General features: G+C 53.6%; 9 protein-coding genes across 9 annotated transcripts; 3 read left to right on the top strand and 6 right to left on the bottom strand.

Annotated features, from left to right (window-relative positions):
• Positions 1-589: 589 nt before the first annotated feature.
• Positions 590-1,593, bottom strand: BDP81DRAFT_320086 (uncharacterized protein; the record flags this gene model as incomplete). The annotated part of the gene is made up of 2 exons (XM_060584497.1): positions 590-923; positions 977-1,593. 2 exons carry the CDS (start codon positions 1,591-1,593, stop codon positions 590-592), a joined length of 951 nt encoding a protein of 316 aa, XP_060445223.1.
• On the top strand, positions 1,558-2,273 carry BDP81DRAFT_427966 (uncharacterized protein). Its single transcript, XM_060590390.1, has one exon. The coding sequence runs from the start codon at positions 1,619-1,621 to the stop codon at positions 2,123-2,125; it is 507 nt and encodes a 168-aa protein (XP_060445224.1). The 5' UTR covers positions 1,558-1,618; the 3' UTR covers positions 2,126-2,273.
• Positions 2,274-2,486: 213 nt separating this feature from the next.
• BDP81DRAFT_427967 (NADH-ubiquinone oxidoreductase 12 kDa subunit) lies at positions 2,487-3,370 on the top strand. Its single transcript, XM_060590391.1, has 2 exons — positions 2,487-2,907; positions 2,990-3,370. The coding sequence occupies exons 1-2, from the start codon at positions 2,682-2,684 to the stop codon at positions 3,067-3,069; spliced, it is 306 nt and encodes a 101-aa protein (XP_060445225.1). The 5' UTR covers positions 2,487-2,681; the 3' UTR covers positions 3,070-3,370.
• Positions 3,371-3,649: 279 nt separating this feature from the next.
• Positions 3,650-4,389, top strand: BDP81DRAFT_319869 (mitochondrial ribosomal protein L37-domain-containing protein; the record flags this gene model as incomplete). The annotated part of the gene is made up of 2 exons (XM_060584476.1): positions 3,650-4,061; positions 4,133-4,389. The coding sequence occupies 2 exons, from the start codon at positions 3,650-3,652 to the stop codon at positions 4,387-4,389; spliced, it is 669 nt and encodes a 222-aa protein (XP_060445226.1).
• Positions 4,390-4,739: 350 nt separating this feature from the next.
• BDP81DRAFT_461070 (TAFII55 protein conserved region-domain-containing protein) lies at positions 4,740-6,230 on the bottom strand (the record flags this gene model as incomplete). The annotated part of the gene is made up of 1 exon (XM_060593724.1): positions 4,740-6,230. The coding sequence occupies one exon, from the start codon at positions 6,228-6,230 to the stop codon at positions 4,740-4,742; it is 1,491 nt and encodes a 496-aa protein (XP_060445227.1).
• Positions 6,231-6,836: 606 nt separating this feature from the next.
• Positions 6,837-8,382, bottom strand: BDP81DRAFT_406466 (uncharacterized protein). The gene is made up of 3 exons (XM_060588979.1): positions 7,992-8,382; positions 7,531-7,921; positions 6,837-7,480 (listed from the first exon to the last, which is right to left on the bottom strand). The coding sequence occupies exons 1-3, from the start codon at positions 8,067-8,069 to the stop codon at positions 6,999-7,001; spliced, it is 951 nt and encodes a 316-aa protein (XP_060445228.1). The 5' UTR covers positions 8,070-8,382; the 3' UTR covers positions 6,837-6,998.
• A 119-nt stretch (positions 8,383-8,501) lies between these two features.
• Positions 8,502-10,000, bottom strand: BDP81DRAFT_471641 (uncharacterized protein). The gene has a single exon (XM_060594593.1). It carries the CDS (start codon positions 9,682-9,684, stop codon positions 8,584-8,586), a length of 1,101 nt encoding a protein of 366 aa, XP_060445229.1. The 5' UTR covers positions 9,685-10,000; the 3' UTR covers positions 8,502-8,583.
• A 473-nt stretch (positions 10,001-10,473) lies between these two features.
• On the bottom strand, positions 10,474-12,188 carry BDP81DRAFT_320178 (eburicol 14-alpha-demethylase; the record flags this gene model as incomplete). The annotated part of the gene is made up of 3 exons (XM_060584503.1): positions 10,474-11,610; positions 11,676-11,873; positions 11,943-12,188. 3 exons carry the CDS (start codon positions 12,186-12,188, stop codon positions 10,474-10,476), a joined length of 1,581 nt encoding a protein of 526 aa, XP_060445230.1.
• Positions 12,189-16,472: 4,284 nt separating this feature from the next.
• BDP81DRAFT_374374 (uncharacterized protein) lies at positions 16,473-18,344 on the bottom strand (the record flags this gene model as incomplete). Its single annotated transcript, XM_060586695.1, has 1 exon — positions 16,473-18,344. The coding sequence occupies exon 1, from the start codon at positions 18,336-18,338 to the stop codon at positions 16,473-16,475; it is 1,866 nt and encodes a 621-aa protein (XP_060445231.1). The 5' UTR covers positions 18,339-18,344.
• Between the last annotated feature and the right edge of the window lie 6,327 nt (positions 18,345-24,671).

The raw sequence follows: 24,671 nt of genomic DNA on the forward strand, positions 1-24,671 counted from the left end.
ACAATTGGAGCCGTTCCTAAACGCCGAGTCCACCGGGCAATATATGCCTTTTTTGAAATGACATTCACGGGGAGAAGTATACTTACTCCACATCCTGCATCGCATTGCATGGTATCGTTCCAAGTTGAAGAGTAACCGAAAGGGAAGAAAAACGCCTGACTAGCCACATCAACAGCCGAAGCCGTCGAAAGCAACCCCCAGAGCCCACAGAAGCCGTCGTCATCTAGAATCATCGAGTCCACTCCGTCGATGTCTACTTGATTGGCAGACATCAGTAGAATCTTCCCCAACTTCATGATAATAAGCCGTCTGCCCACTGTGAAGATGTTGCAGTGCAACGAATGCCCTCTTGGTCAACCCACAATAGCGTACAGATCCCGCACCGTCTTCTTCCGTATAGAGACTTGCCACAAGCCCACGGTCCAAATGAAAAGCCCTCAGGTCCATCTTGTCTCCCAAGAGACTGCTCTCAAAGCCCACAATCCCCAAAGGGAAGAAACTTGTGTCGAACCGACAGCCCACAGTAGCCCACAGGAATGCCCGCGAAGTGCCCTCTGATTAACCATCAATGTGCGGCATGCATCACCGTTTAGAAGGTGACCTTGGAGCCCTTGAAGTCACCGAAACCGCCGCGGTTGGTGGAGGAGAAACCTCCACGGCCGCCACGGCCACCACGTCCACCGCGGTCACCACCGCCGCGACCACCGAAGCCGCCACGGCCACGGCCACCACCACGGCCGCCACCGAACCCACCGCGGCCACCACCCTCGCGCTGGGGCTTCTGGCCGGCATAGTCCAGACGGACAGCGCGACCGCTGCGGCCCTCACCAACGTAGCCACCGTTCAGCTGAGAGAAGGCAGTCTTGGCATCCTCAATGGAGCCGAAGGAGACGTATCCGAATCCCTTAAGATTACCCGACTCACTAAGAAGGTATTAGCATTGGTCAAGTTGATGTAGTTCAGGTGGGATACTCACGGGTCAGTGGGCAGACGGACGCTGGTGACCTCAGCCGCCTCAGCGAAGAAAGCACGGACGGTATCCTGGTCAACGTCGAAGGGAAGGTTGCCGACGAAGAGGGTGTCGCTCTCGGGGGAGACCTGGTCACCGTGCTTCTGGGCGCGGTCGAAGGCGCGGGCGGCGGGGTTGCCCTCACCCTGGGGCTTCTGGCCAGAGAAGTCGATGTTCATGGCACGGCCAGAGAGCTCACGGCCCTGGGAGCCCTCGAGGGCAGCGGCAGCAGCCTCGGGGGTGGAGAAGTCGACGTAACCGAAACCACGGCTGCGGCCAGTGGCCTTGTCGGTGACGACGCGAGCGCCGGTGAGGTCAGCGAACTCCTCGAAGGCGGCGTACAGGGAGTTGTCATCGACAGCCCAGGCAAGGGAGCCGACGAAGAGGGTAGAGCTCTTGTCAGAGACATCGGTGCGGGCCTTCTTGCCGGGAATGACGGGGTCGTCGAGGGCCTTGCGCTTCTTGGAGGGCTCCTCAACCTTGGTCTCAGTCTCGGATGCTTCCTTAGAGTCGGAGGTCTCCTCCTCATCAGAGTCAGAGTCGGAAGAGTCGGAGTCGGAGTCGGAGCTCTGTTGAGAAATCATTAGAAAATGTTATGGTAGTCAAGATATGGTGCAACTAACCTCGGCCTTCTTCTCAACCTTCTTCTCGGTCTTCTCCTCCTCAGACTCAGCGTCGGAGTCGGAGTCAGACTCGCTGTCGGAAGACTCCTTCTTGGCAGCACCGTTGGTCTTGGGGGCAGCCTCGGCCTCAGACTCGGAGGAGTCAGAGTCAGAGTCGGAAGAGTCAGAAGACTCAGCCTTCTTGGCGGCCTTGGTGGCAGCAGCCTTGGGGGCAGCCTTCTTGGCGGGCTTCTCCTCCTCAGACTCGGAGGAAGAGTCGCTGGAAGCCTCGGCCTCGGACTCAGAAGAGTCGGAGGACTCGCTCTCGGAAGACTCAGGCTCGACGACCTTCTTGGACTTCTTGGACTTCTTCTCGACCTCCTTGGCGACAGCCTTGGACTTGGCCTTGGGGCTCTCAGACTTGGCGACGGCAGCGCCCTTCACCTTGGTGAGAGGGTCAGCGGCCTTGGTGGCCTTGGAGGATGACTTGGTCTTGCCCATTGTGATGATTTGAAAAGGTGAACGGAAGGGTATCAAAAACAAGAGATTGAGGTATGGAAATAGGCAAGAGAAAGACTTTTTCCAGAGAGGTTGCGCGAGGGAAGAATTGATAGAAGCTTGGGGAGGGGAGCTTGACTTTTAAGGCCAGGGTCTCGGTGGTTGGGGCGAAGGGTCTTGCGACAGAGATTTTTTTTTTGCGATTTGCCAACTTTTCAGCGGGGCTGCTCCCTCGACCGACGCGGGCGGTGTGCGAGGGGCTGCAAGGTTGCGGGTCCAGGAGGTACGTACCGAAAAGCCGCAGCCGAGTCGCTCTGGGGGAGGCAGGAACGACGGCCGTGGTCCGTGGGCAATGGGGGCGCGACTGAGCCTGCGAATTAAGGCCGCCGGAATCTGGCTGACCTCTCTAGCCAGGTTCCTCCAATCCCGACAGCCAGCGGTCCCGAAATCGACCATCACGAATCCACGAAGCTCGACCTCAACTCCGTCCGCGACCTCCGACTTCCCGGTCCAATTCGAACCTCAACCCCTTCCTCGAGGAGACGACTTTTGAAAACACAATCTCAGTCACGATGCCGACCCCCGAGTCCGCGATGTTCCTGGCACAAAAGCCCAAGGTGCCCCCAACTTTCGACGGCGTCGACTACGACGACACCAAGGCATTCAAGCAAGCACAGGACGCCATCATCCGCGAACAATGGGTCGGCGCCATGATGCTTCGTCTTGTTGGCGAGGAATTGGGCAAGTGCTACAAGAAGGAGGGCGTTAACCACCTGGAGAACTGCGGTCACCTTAGAGGTTAGTAGGCCTTTGCGAGAGACGGAGGGGGTGTATCTTGGTCAGGAGGCCAGGAGAAGACAGACGCTGATTGAATATACAGAAAAGTACCTGCAACTGTTGAAGGAGAAGAAGGTCAAGGGTACACTGTTCGAGCAGCAGAACTACATCAGCAAGCAATAGATGTGCTATATTACGGGATGGAGTATATGGGTCTGTTGTGAAGCAAGGAACGGCGCTCTCGAAGGTGACCTCTTTCAGGATTTAGAAAGGAGGAACGCAGAGACGAGGCTGTGACGGTACCACGTCAACTGGCCGGCGCGTGATGGGCGATATCCCTCACGATATGTACAAATGAATCAAACAGGGCTTCTGAAGTTATGCATCTATCCGTTTTCCAGCTTCCGGTCGCCCAATGGCTCTCGAAACAGCTAGCTTTGAAGATATTTTCAACACCTGCTGTTAGAGAAACCAGATAAACACCTTCCGTGCATCAATTGACTCTAATTATGAGTTGTAAGTGATGTTGAGGGTCGGGTGAAGCGCAGTAAGTACCCAGAGCCTCCCATGCCAAGTGCGCAACAGGCGCGTCCCGCCCGCCCCAGAATTTTTCCACCCCCGAGCTCCAAGCTCACGCATCCTGCAACAACCACCAAAAGTTCGAGGTGACCCTCGTCGACGAAGCAACCCACAGAGATATCTCAGCACCCGGTGACGCATACCGTCCGCATTTCTCCAACCACCACCAGATTCCCCGAACGTCATGATTTGCAGAACATGTTTGCGCCGCGGGGCCTCGGCCCTGCCTCGTCTCCAGGCCCCTCGCGCCTCGTCCCTCCTCGTCAGACCCTTCTCCCTCTCCGCGCCCTCAAGAAACGCAGCAGAAGCGCCTGCTGCTGCCGCTGCCGCCGTCGCCGACACGAGCGCACCCGTCGCCACAGATGCCAGCAACGCACCCCCAAAGGTCTCCTCGGCCACCGCCGACATCCCCGAGGCCGCGGCACCCATCTCCTCCTGCCCGCCCGGCACCGTCCTCAACGGCCTCAACTACTTCAAGAACAAGACGGACCCCGTCGCCCTCCCCGACGAGGCGTACCCCGACTGGCTGTGGACGGTTCTCGAGTCCAAGAACGAGGCCGTCGAGTCTACGGATGACCTTGCAGCCGAGATGTTTTGTATGTTTTTCCTCTCTTTTTAAAAAAAAAATGGCTTCGGTGAGTACACATCTAACACGATACACAAACAGCCAAGTCCAAGAAGCAGCGCAAGGCCGCCGCCAAGAAACAAAAGGCTCTCGAGGCAAAGGTCCTGGCCTCGGGCGACGTCGAGGCCCTCGCGCCAAAGGTCCCGCTGCCGCAGCAGTCCATCAACCTGCCCGGCGAGAAGGGCGGCGACGTCGAGCACAACCTCGAGGCAGCGACCAAGAGAGACGAGCTGCGCAAGGCGATGCGCAAGGACCGCAAGGCCAAGATCAAGGAGGCCAACTACCTCAAGTCCATGTAAGCGGGTGTTGGTGGGTGGCACCGTTGTTATTGGCTTGTTTGCATCTTGCATGGTTGCTACGTAAGGGGGTTGTTGGGATTGTGTATCATAGAGAGCTCTCAAGAAGGGGGCTCCTGTACAATATCTACGGTCGGCGTGACCGGCTTGTTATATCATCACCAAAATATCAACTGGGCGGATTAAAAGAATGAAGTTGTTAGAGCGATGTGGGCTCTGGTTTCCAATATTAAAGCTAGTCGGCATGATGGTAGCCCCTTTAACTATACATTGCCGTAGATAAAATCGCTTTGAAGTGAATACTCTTGCCCTTCCGTTTGCAATCCTGTTTGAACGCTTGAAGCGCCCCGTCCTTAATCGTCGTCCTCCTCTTCTTCGTTGATAGAGGTTTGCTTGAGCGCCAATTCCGCTCTCAGCTGCTTCAACCTGTCCTCCACACGCTTCCGCAGAATCTTGTTTTGTTGGAGAGCCTTCTCTTGCTCCTTCTTTGCAATTTCTGCCTTGAGATTCACAATATCTTCCCTGACGGCCTTGATTTCGTCCTGAGGCGGCTTGTCCTCGTCGTCATCATCGTCATCGTCGTCGTCGTCGTCGTCATCTTCGTCCTCCTCACTAGCGACGGACTCATCCCCATCACGTGCGTTGGCTGCCGGTGTGCCGGCGTTCATAGTCATCGGCGTGGCTCCCTCGACTTGTGTTGCTGGTGTGCCAACCTCCGTCGTGGGCTGTTGCATCTCCAACTCGAAAGCAGCCTCGAGCTCGGCCTCCAACTCGTGATCATCTTCGTCAAATAGTTCGCCGTTGGCATAGCCCTCAGACGGGAAGTAGCCGCTGTCGTCTGCCTCGCCATCGGCGTCCTGTTCGTCGTCGGAGTACTCGTCGCCAGACTGCATCTTCTTTTCGTCGATGAACTCGTATTTGGAGGACATAGCGGCCGCGTCGGCCTGCAAGAGTTTCTTAACCTCGTTCTCCTTCAATTCGATCTCAGAGCGACTGATAATCTTTGCGAATCTTTGGTTTGTTGCGTCGTGCATCGGTGGTGTGAGACCATGAGGCCACTTGAAGCCCGGCTGTATCATCGCAGGTAGCGGTGCCTTCTTTGCCTCTTCGTCACTCTTCACCGGCTGGAAGACCAGAAGCATATGGCAGATGTCGGCAGACTTCATGAGTGTTTTACGATCCCAGGACTTCATTCCTTCCGTGATCGTCGGTAGCTCGACCATGACCGCTGCGTATGGTTGGCCTTTGACGGCAACGACCGCACGCCGGCTGTCGTCGTCGAAGAACTTCATCATTATATCCGCGCCGCCGTCCTTTCGAGGTAGGCCCACCTTGCCTTCTTCGACGCACTTCCTGACGTATTCGCAATGCTCTCCTGGCATCATGCGCAAGATGAACTGCTCCTCGAGTGTGGGGTCCTTTTCTTGGTCGCTGGCTTCCGAGTCGTAGCCATCGCCAGGAGGGTGTACTGGCGGTTTGCCTTTCGACTTGACAACGATATGACCTGATCTAGGTGTCGATACGTTCGGCGTCTTCAGAAGCTTGATCTTTTTCGAAGACGGTTGGTTTGCGCCGTCGTCATCCTCGTCTTGTTCCCTCTTCTTCGACTCGATGAGCTTGCTCGTGGGCTTCGGTTGACGCCCGGCTTTTGTCTTAATCGGCGTCTGCGCTGCTGGTCCAGCCGGCGTTGGTGGTTGTGATGATTTGAGTTTGATCTTCATCCCGGAGGAAGGTGTCGAAGCTGAAGGTGTCGCGCCGTTCTGCTCGCTGAATGATGTCTGTCGCGAATTTACGCTGAGCTTCAGCTTCGGCCGTGGCGGCGGCGGCGCACTGACGTCTGGCATCTTTGGTGGTCGTTCGTCAAAACTATTACGGGTGTTCGAAGTATTTCTGTTTGTCGCATCCAGGGGGTATAGTCAGAGTCGGGAGAAGGTTTTCGTTTGTGTAGATCGGAAAGGCAGGCAGGCGCGCCTCGATCGTCGCGGGGAGGTTAAGTGGAGCGCATTCGGGGTCCCTTGCTGGTGAAAAACGCAGGAAACAATGTTCAGAGATTCGTCGGATCAAATACGTCGGAGTTCTTGTCTTAGGGAGGCTTTTGGCATATCCGTACGCAATGGAATTTTTGGGTAAAGACGGCTCGCAAGTCGGTGCCTCATGGCCAGAAGCGCAAAGTCAGAACTGGAAGTTGAGGCCCACGGGTAGGTCCTAGCTGACCACGGTACTTAGAAAGGTACCCGCACCCTGGAAGGTAGGTACTTCTATCCCGGTGCAAGACCAGCCTTGCAGGTCGCGTGTGGTAAGCTTTAGCGTGACAAACGCTGGCGGCATGGCGCACAGACCCGATCTTTCAAGACCACCTTCACCTTCCAGGTTGGTGGAGATATCACTCTGTAATACTCCGTAGATCTGAATAATAAGTTCGTTGAAAGCAAGTCGTCCTCAGTATCTAGGGTAACTCTGGATACAAGCTATGCTACCACGCTGCCTATTAACTACCACCATTGCTATCTTCTCAACCTATTACGCGTCACTTCCTAAAGGTCGAGACCTTACAACCATTCCATATATATGCTACACCCGAAATCAAATATTTTGCGCCCTGAGCCTGCATCTCAGCCTAAATACTCTCGTAACTTCGGGTCATCCACGATCTGACAAACATCTTCCCAACTGAGGTCAGTCCCTATGGCAATGAATCGTGATCCAGTGCGGGTCTTCAGTTTCCGAACTGAGGAAAATCTGTGCAGGAGGTTCTCCTGCACAGTATAGGAAATTCCGTCGTCTTCAATGCCTTGAATGAAATCGTTGATGAATTTCCTCAATTCGTTACCCTTCCTGTGAGGCGCTCGGAAGTACGCGTCCATCTTGCTTTGCTTGTATATCTGAAAGGTCTCGAATCGCGTTTGGACGCGCTTGGAAGCCTTCGGTTTCGCCGGTCTGGACCCGGGGCCTGTCACTGGCAGAGGGTCGGCTGCACGCTTGGGTTTGTTGACCTTGATGCGCGGTTTTTTCAGTTGCTGTTGAGGCTCAGATGGTGCCGAGATGTGTTCCTCGCCGTCAACAGCTCGAAGCCTCTTCCTATCAACGACCCGAACTAACACATGTCAGCTTCATTCTTTTTGTTTTCGGATTCGGGTTTCCTACAGTTGTCCGGGTCTTCTTGCGTCGCTTGCAAGGACTGCTTAGCGACGAGTTGCTCAACCTTGCGGTCCAAGGCTGCCCTCTTCTCATCGCTTTGGAAGAGCCTATTTGCCAAAGCCCTAAGCTCTTGCTCCTGCTTACGGATCCTTTCCTCTGCTGCTGCGTAGTGATTATTCAGTTCGGCTCCCAGATCATCTAGCCGCTTGGGCATGGGTTGCAGTTCCTGCAGCCTTGTCTCGCTGTTCTTGTCATTCTCGTCGCTTTTCTCCTGGCGACGAGAGACATCATCAAGAGTACGACGCATGGTCATGAGCTCTTGATAGATGACAATGTGGCTCATGCCAAAGGCCATCTGGGTTGCGGGGATGGTGTGAGTCGCAGCAGCGGCACTGTTCTGAATCCATTATAACGTGTCAGAGCTCAAATCGCAATACAGGATCACACAGAGCACTGCTATTGCTTACAGATGGTCTGGAAGGGGCAGCTGCGTGTTCCGGGTTTGATGCCGTGGCTGACCGCTTCTTCGACGTTGCCGGCGCCATCGTGATGATTGTAGGTTCTCTTGGTTCACGTAAGAGGGTAGGTAGACACAGAGAGGAACGACGTAACAGGAGAACTCGCAGGGGTGGACTTGACGAGTACAACTTAGAAAGACGCCAAGTCGGTTGGTAATATGCAGAATAGGGGCTGAAAAGAATCTGGAATCTAAGAACCGTCCAGCTCTGGCGATGTGTGGAAAAGGGCTGAAAAGACAGCACGGCTTCGACTTTTTACGCAGAATGCGGGGATGGCAGGTCAGGTGTCTGGTTACAGAGTTTGCATGGCGTCAGAGGAAGGCAGGGCAGGTGTGAGGAGGTTCCTACCATTCTCAGATGTCTTTCGTGGGAAGGAACCCAGACCAACCACTCGTGCTCCTTCCTTGGAGGAGCTGTCAGGTAAGGGAAGGCAAGTAGCAGGATCTCGAGGCATTCAGTCAGCTTTAATGATCATGTGTATGAGCTCAATATTCGACTACAACTTAGGTATCGCGTACTATAAACTTCACAAACCCCCATCTCATGCGTGAACCTGTCCATTTGTCCCAGATCCTCCTCCATTCGCAGCCGGCTCCTTCCCATTCCTCGAAGACACACCCTGCCTCGAAGTACGACCACCCTGCATCGAAGACTCGGCATCCTCCAAAGTCATAGACGGCTTGCGGTTCGGAACCTCACTTCCTCCACCATTGCCCTTGACGGCAGTCCACTTCCCCACGCTCGTCCCCTTCTCCCGCTCCTCAGCAATCCAGCCCAGAAACAGCGCAACGTCTTTGGCGACGACGCCAATAACAGCCTTTGCCTGAATCCACGCAGGCAACACCCCCTTCGCGTCCGATGCCGTAGCCATAATCCACTCAATCGCCCCCGTAGGCAGCTTCCGAACCCTCTCAACGCTCACGTACGCGCCCACAACGACCCCCTTGTCCTTGACGAGCTTCCCGTGCTCCGACAAAGCCAGGTCCGAGACGGGTATCGACACCACCACAAACTCGTCCACCGCGCCCTTGGCCCGAGCCGAGATGATGAGCACGGGGAACACGCGGTTCTTGAGCGGCATCCCGAGCTTGTGCTTGACCTCCGATACCCCGACCTTGAAGTCCTCCCACGACAACCCGCCCTCGTCAACGACGATACCGCTGCAATCCCACGCGAGCGCCTCCCGCGCCTCCATCACGTTGGGCGTAAACGCCTTCTCGGCCTCGACGTGGTCGTCCTTGAAACATTTCACAAACTCCTCCCACGCCGCCGTCCCCTTGCCCGGCCGATCCTTGTGGATGCTCCGCCGGCACGCCCACGTCTCGCTCGCGACCGAGCTGCTGCTGGGCAGCTGGTTCCTCGCCGCCTCCTTCTCCAGCTCTGCCGCGGGCACGATGCGCTCGTACAGCTCCACGGGCGCCGTCGACTCGGGAAACGTCTTTGTTCCCTTGGCCTTCCACTCGTTGGGGCGCGCCGTGCCGTCCTTGGGCGCCACGGCGTCGATGAACGGAACGGCTTCCTGCAGCACGGCGATGAGAAACGGCGCCAAGTCCGCCGTCGTGGCGTTCGGCGCCGGGAGCTGCTCCGTCTGGAGGCCCCATAGGCGGACCAGGGGTCCCAGGTTTTCGTCCTCCGTGTTCATTCCGGCAACGTCCCGGGTTTAGTGCGTCTATGATTAACAAGACTGTAGATCCTGGTTGTAATACGAGTAATGCGTGCTTCCGTCGCAAAGGAGCTCAAGGTCCCCAATCCTGTCGTAATCGCAATTGGGGTTCTTATATGAGACGGGTAGATCGGAGAGCAGTCTGTGGGTAAGTAGATGTTGGTTATGCGACGTCAGTGAGCAAAACTCAAAACCCCACGTTTGGTACGCGGCTGTTCGTAAAGCGATTGCGCGAGGTAGGTTGACAGTGACAATGTCAAAGACTAAAGCTCAAGCTCAAGCTCCAGCTTTTGGGATGAATATGAAGGAGGGGGGGATGCGAGGGGAAAGGGCGGAAGGGGATAGCTATAGCTGTCTGAGACGTCTTTGCCAGGTTCGCCGCACTGACCTTGAAACAAAACCAGGCCGATCAGCCGGGCCACTTAGCGACGCACTCGAGTGTCGTTATCACCACTCTCAGTAATGTCAGACCCTGCAAGCTATCAATACTGGTCTACCCTGGTTTGCAAATATTCTCCGAAATCTTCAATTGAAAGAGAAACATCAGTGATCTGCACTGTTTGGTTGGTTGGATGTATAGTCGTGATGTCATAACGGTCTTTTGTATTAATATTATTCGGTGGTGCCCGTTTAGTCTGTCACCTTCTGGCGCCGTAGCGCTGTCATGTTTAAGTCTCTTTTATCCCTCTTTACCATGTGATATATAGTCATAATGGCTTGCAATGTACAGTCCTCAACCCAAAAACCCTCCTTACAAAATCTCATCATCTAGGGGTTGCGCTTCTCCCAGTAGATGTTGGCGGGCTCCAATGGCCGTGAGAAAAGGGAGGCGTAGTCGGTGCCGTTGATCTTATTGCTGCCGTCGGCGTTGCGGAACTTGAATTCTCTGACAATCATGGCGGTAATGGTCTGCAGCTGCAGGTTGGCAAAGTGCTCGCCGATGCAGCGGTGACGACCGGCGCCGAAGGGGAGGTAAGGCGATCCGGCACCCTTGCTAACCAAGCCGTAGCCGTAGTCAATCTTCTCGTCGTCGATATCTTCGGGGCGGTCAAGTCTGGGGGCGATAGGGGAGTCGGCGTCCCAGCGGTGGGGGTTCCACTCCTCGGGCTCGGGGAAGTAGACGGGGTCGGAGCCAGAGACACCAGGGGCGGCGAGGAGAGTGTGGCTAGTGGGAATGACATACTTGGTTCCGGGAACAGGCATGGGAGATGTGACGGCGCGCATGATGGAGTGAATAGGGGCGTGCAGGCGAAGAGTCTCCTTGATGATGGCCTGGTTGAGGGGCAGATTGGCGAGGTCTTCGTAGGTCAGGGGAGGAAGGTCGGCGCCGAGAACACGAACCTGCTCCTCGTACAACTCCTCCATGATTTGAGGGTTCTGGGCAAGACGAAGCATGATCCAAGAGCTGGTGGAGGAGGAAGAGTGCTGACCGGCCATGAGGAGGGCAATCATCATGTTGGCGATCTCGTGGTCGGGGACCTTGATGCCGTTCTTGTAGGTAGAGTTCATCAGATGGGTCATGATATCGAGTCCGTTGGTGCGGCCTTGCTCGCGGCGCTCCTTCATTTCGTCCTTGTAGATCTGAGCAACGGTGCGCTGGGCGTGATCGCGCTTCTTGTTCCAGGGGAGAGGGGCCCAGTGCAGCACAAAGTTGATGGAGGTGAAGCCCATGTCGAGGTCGTGGTACAGAGAAGCGAGGGACTCGTCGAACTTGTTGCGGATTTCAGCGCCCTGAAGAGCGTGGGAGGCGGTGAAAATGGTGATTTCGGCCAGCTTGGGGGGCAGGTTGACGACGCCAGACTTGCCCTTGAAGTCAGGGCTGCGCTTGAAGTAGTTGGTGACCTCGTCGGCAATGATGGGAGTGTAGGAGCGGAAGGCCTCGGTGGTGAGGGCAATCTTCATGAACTGGAGGGGCGCGCAGACTGTCAGCATACAGCTTTGTGCAAACAGAGTTTAGACTTTCCGCATACCTTCTTCTGCTCCATGAGCTTGGCGTTGGGGCAGTCATAGACAACATCGCGTCCAAAAACGGGAGTGGTCAAAACAGTGTAGATATCCTCAGCATTCACATCCTTGAGCTTGCCGTTGAGGATGAAGTCATTGCCCTGAGTTCCGAGGGCGACCGTGGTCTTCTTGCCGAGGAGGACGAAAGTGAACACATCACCAAACTGTGGGAGCAGCGTACGTTAGTAAGAGACGACATCGGCGAGAGTCAGTTTCGGTGGGAGTGCGCATACCTTTTCGCGGTTGGCCTTGAAGAAGGCTGGGGGGTCCATGCCATAGATGACGGTGCTGCCGATGAAGGGGAACCAGTGGAAGACCATGGGAGGCTCATTCTTGTTCTTGAAGAAGATCTGATTTGCGACATTGAGGATGACGGAGACGACCACGACGGCGGCGAAGACGACTGCAACTTGCGACGCACTTCCCAGAGTCTGGAATTGCTGGGACACCGGTCCCGCGACTTCTTGGAGGAGACCCATACTGGGTAGACGAGGGGATGAGGACAGGAGAATGCGTCAATCAAAGTGATTTGACGCAGTTATCGGGTTTGCCTGTGTTTTCAAGAGTAGTGACCGTACTCAACACACGAATATCAGTGGCACGAAGAGAGTGGAAGGCATCGAGAAGGGGGGTCCAGCGGGTTTAAATTATCCATTAATGAGATTAGATACCTGCCGCGTTTTGTTGGGTTCCACATTTTCTTTGCGTAACCAAGCAGCACCACTACGTCTGTGTGCGCCTGGCCAGCAGCTAAGCCCAAGGTACCTAAGTATTCAAGGAAGGTTGCATGGCCAGGCGGTCAAGCATTTCGCATGTCAAAAAAGTGTCGTGGAGCCAAGAAGCTGTGACATCTGGCCACCCGGGTCGGTTTTGAGGCGTCTGTCACAGGGTTCCTAGCGCATTGTGGCAGAGAGAGAAAGCCGCACCGCACCCTTTTCTTCCTGTTGTTTTCTGCCCTTTCTTTCCCACGTTTGCTGGAGATGCTTGGATGCCAGGTGCCCCCCTCCCCCCCCCCTTTCCCACTCGGAAGCACCTGTGCGTCGCTGTTAGTCCAGGTTGGACGTTGCGCCAGAAAATCGGGAACAGGGGAGGAGACCAATCGGTGGCACCAGCCGACTCATCCAATGACGGGCCGTTCGTATTCGTATCTGGGGACCCTCCCTGCCTATTCGAGCAATGGGAGATGGGAATGATTCGATGTGTGCTCCAATTCCCCAGACTCTGGAAACCACCTTTGAACGCGATCAAGCCATTTCAAAATTGCCTCGCTGGTGTCGTCAGTTTTGTCATTGCATATTGCTGTTGTTAACTTCTTACCTCTCTCCCATCTACAGGGGTCTGGGCTGGCTCCTCCTCTTCTTTCTTCTCATTCGTTTCCAACCCACCTCAGCCCAGCCCATCCGTGCCATCCCACTTTGTTTGACAAAATCTGCGAAACCTTCCGAGGCAGGTACCAGAGAAGCAGACAACCCCCGTCTGGCCACTCACATGTGCTCAATTGGCAACCCTGGCAACCCGAATAAGAACTCGAGCGGCTGATGCCGCCCACCATCACTGTCTGCGCCTCCTAACGCGTACATATCTGTCGCTATCCACTTGAACATTAAACATCTTCAGCTACACAAGGGCAAGGAAGTTCTGAGTTCGTCAATGTGCTAAAGTCTTATCTGCGAGGAAGCTCATGTCATATTCAACATAGGCATAGACGTAGATGAGAGGCTGGTGTGTACCCCTCCATTCCTCTCATTTGAACTTCACCCGACTTAGCCTACTCCTTGTCATGAGCCACAAGTGGGACAAGAGCAGCGCAACTTCTAACTGTTGCGTCGCAACAGTCGTAACAAGACAGGGATGCAGATCAACTTTGAGAGATACACTCAGAGTCACTGCCTGACACTAGATTTTGAAGAGGTTTCATCACCATAGTTGACATTTCGTTCCCGCCCCAGGTATAGCACTATCCGTATAATCAACTAGCGAAGAAAGTCCCACTTTACCGACCCTCCGATCGAGCATGAATCTTCCGAGACTGCAGTAGCCAGACACAAGCCCTATCTGCAGCCGAGCTATGTGTTTCTACACTTGCTCCAGGTCGTAGGTGAACAGCAGGCGGCAGTCTGCCTGATGCAAAGGACGACGAGCGTGCCGTTAGCAAACGACTACCCTCTCAAAGGAAGTCGAAGGCTCAGCCAGCCGTCTCAGCTGATCGCATTTAGCAGGATGTTCACTCGTATGACATATCGCTGCCTATCTAGAGACGATTATTGACTATGCTAGACGAGAAGAAAGCTTGCCTGCGTGATTTACGAGCTCTTAATAGCTTAAAATTCACTGCGCGGTGAAGTACAGTGTAAGTCATGGGCCCAGAACTTGTCCTCATTGGATTGCGGCCATGTTTCGCTTCTCCATGCCATGAGGCACGAGAAAGGTAGTTCGTGGTCCAGATGTTCTGGGGAGACGAACGCCTCGCTCCAAAGGAACTCAACTTGACATCTGGACTTGATGGCCAACCAATCGAAGCTGAAGACTCGTCGCAATGATCAAATCTAGATCTTATACAAAGACTGCATACGGGAATTAGTAAAGCAACAAGAGAGAGACCGAGTGAATTTCTTGAAGACAAGCAGCAGAACCTCTATGTTTGCGGCATGTACCAGCGGCAACCACATAATAGTGTCTCTTCAGGAGTCGACTTCCTGCATTCACAAGGTCTCGTTCTCGACCGTGCTTGTGTAGATCGATATTTCTATAGCTGTAGCACCATTCTGAACCATCTCGACGAGCAGACTTCACTCCACTTGCACGTTTCTTATCTTCTGCGTAGAGCATACGGATAAAGTAGGTTCCAAGCCACAAAGACCCTTATCCCAGACAATGCCAGAACATCCTCCAAAGGGAGGCAAAAAAGTTCTTTCTCAAAGAGGGGAACTGCGTAAGAGCCTAGGCCTACAAATAGACCTTTTGGATTGGAAATGACTTCTCTGCTCGCCGTATACCCCCCAACCCTTCACTGCCATCGTCATCGGCTGTCTTGAGTATATTCCACAGAATATACACGACCAAGCTTGAAGGCCGATCAAGATCTCTGGACCATCGTTCTGTCGCGACAAAACATTTGCCAATCCTTCGAAGCCAACCAATTCCGAGACAACTTTTCTGCCACTGGGTCAATGAGGAGTCTGCCGCTGGGTCAACGAGGAGTATCTCAAGGGTTTTGCCTGGAGAGAGAAGGTCCCATCGTTATGAGCAGACAGCCCAAGTCCTCATGTCCGTGGTCTGTTCAACCTAGAAAGCTCAAGAGATGCCCTTTTATATTACCTTGGTCAATGGAATCGGAAAGCGCCGTATCGTTCCTGTCACCGATGCGGAATGACCCGGGTAGAGGGGAACGGAGCAATCTCCCAAGACAGGAACCTTGTTCAAGAGTTGGGTTTCCTTCTCGTCATTGATTCTTGGGTGGTATTGGGAGGGAATTGTGGATATGATATAAGCAAAGCCCAGACTAGAAGCATCATCAACGGTCTTCCGTATAATTGATTTCGTCAGATATGAAGTGTATGCGAAAACGTCAACTCGCCTGTATTTAAACACTTTCGGTTATGGAATGGCTTTTCTCCGGTCCCTTAAGCCAGCTAGTCGTCACCCGTTGAGTACCGTGAACACAAATCGTCACCGGGATTGATCTTCCTCGCATCTGACAATACTCAAAGTAAGCGACCATCCTGAGATTGTCGTACGCTTATAGCAGCGTTGCTGATAACGGACGACGCACGTAAAAGCGAACTGCAGAGTCCAAATCGGAGCCTTTTCCCCGTGGTGCGAAGCCTCTGATCCACCGCATGTATCAGAGAATTGTCAAAAAGAACAGCGCTGGCTAGACTACAAACTACACTGCCCTGTCTTAAGCTATGTTCTCCAGAGTGCATCATTAAGATATCGATCTAGGGAACTGCATCTCGTCAGGGACAAAGATAGTCAGCATCGTACAAAGACATTCGCCCTTAAATCTTTGTAGACGGCAGATTGCAAAAGTTGGGTGTAGCATAATAGCCAGTGCTGCCAGCTCTGTTGATGCAGCCAAATCTCTCCTACAGTCACGAAGTGAGCAGATCGCTGCCTATCTCAAGTCGACTTCTCGATCGTGTTTGGAATGTCACAAATGCTGTACCTCGGATTGTACCTTTGACACAGTTCTCCATGGCTGTATCCTATCAGGCTGTGTGAGTGTGAGTAGTGACAGCCTGAGAAGCTTCCTTAACAGCACGAGTAGTCATCTCAAAGGCCATAAAGTCACACGGAGAACAGGTTTAAAGTTGGGAATGATGTCTTTCTTAAGACTTTGATTTCTGCTATCTAGCGTATGACTCTCAAGTCTGCGCTTCTCGTAGTTTGATGTTTGTATGGGTTTTTGTAATATGATTAGTTGATGCAGTAACGACCGTTGGCTATGGCTATTTGCCAGCCCTGAATGCATGCAGTTGGTTTGATATAGACAAATCAAACTGCAGAGGTATCTCTTTTTTGTAAAACCTAGAAAGGAAGAATCCGCACCGGAAAAAATGAAGAAAAAGAAAAGCAAAACAAGCAAGGTACTTTTTTTTTGTTGCCCTTGTTCGCTTTGGACGCCGTAAACACCGGGAACCATGCTATGATGAAAATGGGTTGAAGGCGGCTTTCCTCATGGCTCGAACTATGCGAGCCCCATACATGCCCTTCCTTAGATTGTTGTTTTCGTAGAATGCAGGCGGCAGTCGCCGGCCAGCTTAGAAGGACATACCAGTCCATCCATAAGGTCCGTCGACGTTAACCCAGTTGTGTGCCTCCATGGCAGACTCCCAGCCCATCATGACGGCAAGCAGGCGGCAGCCCATGGCGCTGACGGTGCAGACAATCGCGTCGCTGGAGCTGGCGAGCACGGCGAGGTCCATCATGTACGCGCGACCGATATAGCCGCGGAGTCGAAGAGTCTCGGCCGAGGGAGCCAGCTGCATGTTCTTTGCCGTTGCAGCGTTAGACGCGCTCATTGAAGAGAGGCCCAGGTTCCAGAACATGGCCGCGAAGAAGCCGCCCTCCCATCCGAAAGACTCGTCCTCGAAACGATGCATGACGTGCTTATTTGTGGCGGGCTTGTGGGTCTCCTGTTTGGAGGCGAGACGGATCTGCTCCTGGGCACGCATCGAACCCTTGAAGTCCTCCGAATCGTACACGGTCGGGTCGTCGGATGCCATAACGATCAGCGACTGCTTCTTGGCGAGTTTGTCGTCTGCACCATCTCTACCGGTATTATTGTAGTTGGCCTCGATAATGTCCTGGGCACGGTTGGCGATGATCTCCATCGGGATGTAAGTGCCGCGGTATTTGTATTCCAGCGGGTGACAATCTCCATGTCGGATATGAACGCCGACTATAAGGCCGTCATTCGGGTTGACTTCTCCTGTGAGAGCCTTGGTCTTGACCTCCTTGACTCTGTTGATGACGTACTGAGTGTCATCCTTGTTGAGATCAAACAGTGCCCGGTATCCATCGTGTGCGAGATCGAACAGTTCTCGTAGTCCATCCTCATCCTTTGCGCGGAAATCGGCATAGGGCTTGCTCAGAGAACCAGCCCAAAGAGACTTAGCCGTTTCCGAGGTGACCACCAAGTGGCGGGCTCGGGGAGGGCAGGGAATCATCTCGTGACGAGGTGGGGGGCGGCAGTTGGGAATGGGAGGCGGTTGGAAGATGTCGGTGTATTTGCCATACGCCCAGCGGGAGTCGTCGATGAAGAAAGCTCGGCCTTGTCTCTGGGCAAGCCCGTAGAAGGTCCATAGCTGCATGATAGAGTGCCCGATCCCGGCATCTTCAGTTTCCAACACGAATGTCATTGAACTTTGGCAAACGGGCTTCTCAACCAAAGAGTCCTTGTTCTCTCCAACGAGGTCTCCGTCTCGACCCTGACCCTTGCTTGGCCACTGGCTAGTAGCAAACTCCGGGAGAAGACCTGATTCCTGAGCCTCCGTAACATCGATAAAGTATGGATCGGCCGGGGCATCGTTGCTCAAGAGGTTCTGGTCGGTGATCTGCGACCGGTGGCGCATGTCCTTCACACGAGCAGCCACCTCACGACACTTGGTGCACATGTCTCCATATTCCTTCACTGACAATGGGAAGTCGTAGCTCGGGGGGATCGAGACAGTCCATTTCGATTTGCCACTCTTGTCGGTAATGACGATCGGAGTTGGGAAGTCTGGCAAATCATCTTGCCCTACCATCTCAAAGTCATCGTTTTTGCCAAGGTGAGGCAAGTTGAGCTTCGGCACGCCGAATATGCTCCGGAAGGGGAAGGTTGCAAAGTAGAAGAAAAGCGCTCCGAAGGCAAACCAAAAGGTGAATCGAAAAACTCGACTGGGCCGCGGGTGGATGGGTGACTTTCGGGGAGGCGGGATGAGAGCCGGTAAGCTTGGTGATGGCGGCGGCGACGAGAAGAGCAGGTGGTTGAAGCTGAAGCGGGACGACGTGGCGGACAGCGGAATCTTCTCGTAGTTGGTGCTACCGGTATGTGAGGCAGATCGTCGCAGGTTCATCCGCGGGTCGGATATCGACAGCTTGGATTTGCTGAGATCCAGAGGAGCTGGCATGTTTGCTCGCATTATAAGCAACGAGATAGTTTTAAAAAAAAAAAAAAGAAAAAAAAAAGGTGTTGGTATCCCAAAGAAGTAGAATTCGTAGAGTCGTCGTTGTTGGGAGTCGTATCCACTAATAAGAAGCGGTCCCAATGGGTATCTTTTAAGAGAATTGGAGCTTCGTGAACAGAACTAGAAGCTTTCAGAATGGAAAGTAGACTGATGTTGGTCTTGGTAAAGGAGTGTCGGATGGCTTCGAGCCTAGTTGGTCATTGACAAGAGAATCTCCTTCCTTCTAGGAGGCGTTCATGATAGTAACGGTTCCAGCAACGGTCGCACAGGATCGGAGGCCGAGGTGGGCAAGCGGCAATGCGGTGGCCAGCGCGGTGGAAGACGAACAATGCAGCGTTCTGCGTACAGAACGAGACCGAGGCGGAAGAAGAAAGGTATGGTGAAGAAACCGCGGGAGGCGGGGGTAGAAGTAAGGTCGTGGGCAGAGAGCGAGGGACGGAGTAAGGTGAGGCAGACTCGGCCCAGCTTCTTCTTTTTGGGTCAAGACTCAAGGTACTCCGTAAGTAAGGTACGAATACTTAGTACGGATACTCCGTAGGCTTCAAGGGTAGCAGCTGCAGGAGCTTAAAGGTATCCAGCGGCTACGCAGAAAGTGGCCGGCCCTTGTCCAAAATGCAGCAGAGAACGCAGTTGAAAAGGACCCAAGGGGACCCAAAGGGGACAACCGAAAAGGATGAAAAGTGCGATCAACTGCGTGAAGTAAATGACTGAGGGTGGGTCTTGGCGGCGATCATCAGAGACCAGGGTTCGGTTGGAGTGGGAGCTTCAGACAGTGGTGGACTCAAAAGGCTGGTGGTGCTCCGTTCGTTCGGCCGGACCTCTCATGTACGAAGTATGCCAGTATGGAGCGGGAGGAACTGGATCGAGCTGCAGCCGTTGCTGTAAGGGAAAGTCGAGAGGGTAGAGACGACTACTTAATAGACTTGGATTGGACGCCGTCTTGCCGAAACAGTCTTGTATTTCATGTAATGCTGCTGGGTGCGTCGTGGACCGGCTGTCTCGTCCGCGGTCTGTGGTATATTGTTTGCAACAATGTACCCCCGTTTTTGCCTATGTTCGGCCCTGGTGTTCCCCTCTAGGCTCTGTTTCTGGCTTTCCCGGCTTTTGGACAAACTCTATCCGATGCCAGTTCGAGTGACAGCGAGAGGATGAGGGAGTACGGTGGTGGGCGGTAATTGGGCAGAAGCGAAGCGGACGAAGATGGGACGATGAGTTGTTCGTCCGGGCCTTTGACTTGATACCCGGCCCAACAGCACCGAGAAGGGGGAAGAACCCAGAGGCCAAAGTTGAGAGGGGGGTGCGGCGTGCGGCGTGCCGAGCAAAAAAGATGGGCCGAAGGATGGGCGGATGGGGAAGGACGGGAGGATTGGGAGGACAAGAGGTGTCAGAGCTCCAAGAGAGTCTAGGAGGAGTCGTGTTGTGTGCGAGTGAAGCGCAAATGCAGCGTCAATGTCCGTGGGATGAGGTGTCAGCTGTTGCTGTCAATGCCTTGACCTCTTGCTTTTCTATGGTGGTGGTGCTCGTCTAAAAGAAACTCGGGTGTCGGGGGCCTTGCGTTTGCAACAAAGGACAAAGACTTTTGCTCCTCTCGCTTTCTTTCTGTCTGGGTTGGGGTAAGACGTGAAAGAGAAAGGCAAGTCTGGGGGACCCGGTGCCACTTAATCCATTCCAGCGGGTTTTACGGATAGCATTCAGCCTGATGATCGTCCTTCTTTTTTGTCTCTGCCCTTTTTAGGCTCAATTGCAACGGCGGTGATGAAGTGGACCAACGAAACCCGCCAAAGCCGGTGTGCTCGACGTAAGGTATGACGATGTACGGATACAATAGCTGACCACCCCAGAAAACCCGACTGCGAAACGACGAACCGAAGCGGCCGCGTGGCAGTGCGCGGTTCCATGGTGAAGGGAGCAGCAGTAAGAGCAGCAGTAAGAGCAGCAGAGCAGTAATAGCAGATCGTCCAAGGCTGGGCAGGACGGGGTTTCTGATTCTTGCAGCATCATGATCGACCCCCGAATAGAAAGTCAATTCAGGGTTTCCCCTCAAAGCCCCTCATCTTCAGCTGGCCCTTTCACGTCGTGTCATTGCTCCAATGTTGCTCTCACTATTGCTGGGGAGCCAGAAGAAGCAAGAAGCGAGGGAGATCCCACGGGATCGCCATACCCAAGGCGATCCCGCAGTAGTGACCACACGGTTGAACCCAAGCAAATGCCAAAGAAGCCCAAAAACCGTCGACACGTCCCTACAATGTGACGGGCGGGTGAAGGGTTGGCGTTGTATTTCGCATGCGGCATGGCTGGTTTCGCGAGAGTCGGAACCTCGCGGCCAAAGTTGCAACACGATTAAGAGTGGGCAGTAGCTTTTTCGAGCCTCGAGAGCAACGCAACCTTGACAGACGGAGCCCAACAACGAGCCCCAAACCAATCTAGCCGTACTCCGTAGGAAGAAGTGGGAAATCCGCCTCCAAGAGGAGACCGAGGTTTTGCGAGGACAGAAGGGGGAGCTGCGAGCAATGGAGCATCTCATCTGCAACACTGGCTTGCAGGGACCGGTCGAGTACGCGCTGAGTAAGTTCCCAAAAAGGAAGCCGATGGTTCAAGGGTTACCCGCCGCGCAAGTATTTTCCTGGTAATGTGCATATGCCATCCACATACAGCAGGTGCTAGGTACCTAAACTTCGTGCTTGCTAAAAGAAGTGTGGAAGTGTGGTGTTGGGCGGAGGAAGTTGCAACTCCCAATTGCAGCTTTTCCCACCTTCCCCCCCCCCCTCCGCCCCCCCACCTCATGTAGTCGCCGGTCACGATTTTAGCACGTTTCAGAATGTCCGGGGGGGTGGCAGTCCAAGAAGGAGGCAATGAAGCAGCCAGTCAGAGCCCGCATTCTCGTGTCCCTGAGCCGCAGGGGTCCTCGGATGAGATCCGCCCCTTCCCATCCCCAACAGACCAATCAAAAGACGTAACCAGTGCCCTCCCGCAACGTCTCTCTTCTCCTTTCGGCGCTCTCACTCCCATCTCCGGCCTCCCATTGGGCATCTCGGTCGCCGCACCTCCATCTTATTCCTCCCGGACCTCCTCCCGAAGACGGTCATCACTTCCTTTCTCTGAAAATCTGAAGGCGCGTTCCTCCCCCTCTCGGCTGTCAGTGTCACGAGTGTCAACTCATCATTAACGATCAAGCGCGGCTCACAGTTCGCTCATTCCCAAAAAGGTCATAAGACGGTCCTTCGGGATATTTGTGATGGGATTGCGGGACCGTTTGATGGCTCCTTTTCCCACCGTCCCTTCACCCTCAATCTTCGACTTCCACTATCACGGACACAGGTATCTTCCTCATCCCGTCCGCTTGGCTCCTCTTTCGCAAGTCCGTATCCTCCAACGCGCTCCTGCATCTGCATCTGCACCTTGCAAGGGGACAGGGCCGCCGTAATAGGCTCGGACTGGTCGTTACAAAGATGCCATGATTCGAAGCACACACCTACGAAGTACATATCCGCACCTCCAAATCCAGAAGGCCGCACGTCGACATCAAAGATGGGGAACGTACACCTTTGTCGCCACCCCTTTCTGGATCCCTCAATTTTGGGTTCAATTCCGAGCAAAAAAAAAAAAAAAAAAAAAAAAAAAAAAAAAAAAAAAAAACCACACAGAGAAAGGTATCCGGATTGCTGCACAAACTGGGTTGCTGAGCGTTGACATACACCGGGCCGTTGGAAAGAGAAAATCTGCTCTACTTCATCTTTTTTTCTCCCCGCGCGCGCGTGATCCGCCGTCCTGGTACCTTGCTCGTTGTCACGCTGTCGTGGAGCACTTTTTTAAAGTGGCATCTTAGCTCGGCTTTCCCGCCCGCGCCGTTGAAACCTTGAAGTGTGACCCAATTACGAGGAAATCAGCGAAGCCAAAGGTAAAATACTCAGCAAGCTGCAAAACAAGACGTCACCATCACAATCACTATCGTGGGACGGGGAGAATGGTACAATGTCGTACAACTGACCCCTCCTCCTGGAACTGTGTGATCTCTCACAAAGGCAGGAGGAAGCAAACAACTTCTTCAACTGACCAAACACAGCATCGTTGTGCTCACGTCACAAGATCGTCCAGGCACCACCAAAAAGGATCAGCAATAACACCCCACTGACCGAGACAGACAGACGGCAGCTGAGAGACACGGCTCCACGAGAGAAACAGGGAGAGTAAGAGAAAAGAGGCCAACGACTCGTCGATGATCAGTGATTGACATAAGACACAAGAGACAGAGAGTCATTTGCATCAATTTAAGTTTCGTCCTTTTTTTCTTGCAGATCGCCATAGTCGGGGCTGGGGGTGCAAGTCCCCATTTGCGTCATATCAAAACACTTTTTGATATTGCGATCCATCATCGTCAATCAGCACAACCGCGCCCATGCCCGTACCCGGCAGGCAACCAGGGAAACAACGAACCTCGCAAACCCCACTCCCGACTGTCCCCTGTTCAATCAAGAAAGGCTCCATGGCAAGGCGCACACACGTCAATGACATTGTCTCTATTCAGAGTTTACGCGAACAAACACCAAACGACCCATCACAGCTACAGAGCGTAGGGGGAGCAAAAGGTAAACAAGAAGAAGAAGAAAAAGAAAATAACGAAAACGAACGAGGCATGATTCAGGCTCTCGACCTTTCAAGGCTTCATCCGAGTCAACTCTCATCATCAGAAACTCAAATCAGCCGCTCCCTCACATCCCCTCTCGAACCCGTGTCCCTGTCCCAAACTCCCATTCAGCCTCCTTTCCAAATGGCAACCAAACACACTCTCTGCTCAGCAGTTTATCACATCTCACCAAAAGTACAATCAGTCATCAACACCATCAATCCAAATTACATTCAACGCGCGCCGCGCCCGTGCTCGCTCGCTCCAACCGTGCGCCCGCGATCTCTCCGTCTCGGTCCTTCCCCTCCAAAACCCCTAAGCCACACGGGAAAGAACTTCAAACCACACCCAACGTTAATGCTCTTTTGCTCCTTTTTCCCGCTTACCATCACAGGCATCCCCCCTCCCTTTTCTTTTTTCGGACCAGCTAAACTAGCCTCTCTCCCAACCACAAAATTCCCATCTCAAAATCAGCGAGGAAAGCAGACTAAAAATAAGCTCCTCGCGGATTCGCGCGCCCGCCCCAAGCTCACACCCCCTCCTCCTTCCGATCGCGCCTCGTCAAACCGCCGTCTTGGGAAACCTCCATCCCATACAAACTCTGTTTTGCTCCCCTAAAGAAGCACTTGATTTAAAATTGGTGGGCTGGAATCACCGAGATTACGATTGTGTAATGTCCCATGTGATGACTTTGTGATATCTGTGATAATTACTTTTCTCCATTTGCCAGCCTTGCTGCCGTTGGGGAAAAAGTCTATAATCATCCTTTGCGTGAGATGAGAGAACTCGCGCTAAGGGTAAAACTAAGAACGCCTTGATCTGATATCGCGACTAACATGCGGCCCGCCTCCTCCATGGCCAAGTCCCCCCGCGATATGGCGTTGAGATTTGCCCCCCCCAAAGGGTCACCCCCTCCTCTTGTGATCTTGGGTCACGAAATTCCGGCTAGTACCCGTCTCGTGAGGCGACCTGCGTTGCCATCAAACAGAAGAGATCACAATGGGTTTGGTGGTCAGTTACTTGGCAACACTTGCACCGGGAAGCAAACAGAATGCAGCAATCCGCGAGGACCGTCACACTGACGGCCCCTCGCGATTTGGCGCAATTTCTCTCCAAGGTCGAGTCTTTACGCGCGTTGTAGGTCCAAGAAGGCATGTAAACCAAACGCACCCAAAATCATATCATCTGTTTGGGTACGGTTACGATCACAGCCACGGTTACGGGTACGGGTAGGACAGTGGCATCTGATGGATCATGGTATTCTCTTCTTCTGGATGTCGTAAGCCGCTCATCCGTTATTAGCTAGCTGACCAGGCCTGCTTTCTGATGTACGTGAGCCATCATAATCATCCATCAATCCAATATTAAACTGCCACTGGCAGGCCTCGTCGCTTTTCCCACCCTTCTCTCTGAAACCTATGCCAATATCAATATCCCGAGCCTGCCCATGGCACTACGACGTGGTCGTAGTGCCTGAAATCTCTGCCGACTCCTTCCTCGTGGACGTATCAGTACGCTAATAAAACAGACCGACAGTCTCGGCTGGCGTCGAAAGAGGGTGACTTGAACCGCCGTCTTTCCAGCCAGCGACCGCGGCGAAGTAAAGTGTAGGGTATAAGAAGAAAAGAAAAAACAAAATCAGATCGTTATCGATCTTTCCTGAA

Source organism: Colletotrichum phormii (genome assembly GCF_030913505.1).
Source record: "Colletotrichum phormii strain CBS 102054 chromosome Unknown BDP81scaffold_10, whole genome shotgun sequence".
In the NCBI taxonomy this organism is placed as follows: Eukaryota; Fungi; Ascomycota; class Sordariomycetes; order Glomerellales; family Glomerellaceae; genus Colletotrichum; species Colletotrichum phormii.

Coding starts and splice junctions, on each gene's coding strand:
- BDP81DRAFT_427967 (XM_060590391.1), top strand. CDS start 2,682: ATGCCGACCCCCGAGTCCGCGATGTTCCTGGCACAAAAGCCCAAGGTG. Junction 2,908..2,989: donor GAACTGCGGTCACCTTAGAG/GTTAGTAGGCCT, acceptor TTGAATATACAG/AAAAGTACCTGCAACTGTTG.
- BDP81DRAFT_406466 (XM_060588979.1), bottom strand. CDS start 8,069: ATGGCGCCGGCAACGTCGAAGAAGCGGTCAGCCACGGCATCAAACCCG. Junction 7,922..7,991: donor CTGCCCCTTCCAGACCATCT/GTAAGCAATAGC, acceptor TAATGGATTCAG/AACAGTGCCGCTGCTGCGAC. Junction 7,481..7,530: donor GCAAGAAGACCCGGACAACT/GTAGGAAACCCG, acceptor GACATGTGTTAG/TTCGGGTCGTTGATAGGAAG.
- BDP81DRAFT_471641 (XM_060594593.1), bottom strand. CDS start 9,684: ATGAACACGGAGGACGAAAACCTGGGACCCCTGGTCCGCCTATGGGGC.
- BDP81DRAFT_427966 (XM_060590390.1), top strand. CDS start 1,619: ATGGTGCAACTAACCTCGGCCTTCTTCTCAACCTTCTTCTCGGTCTTC.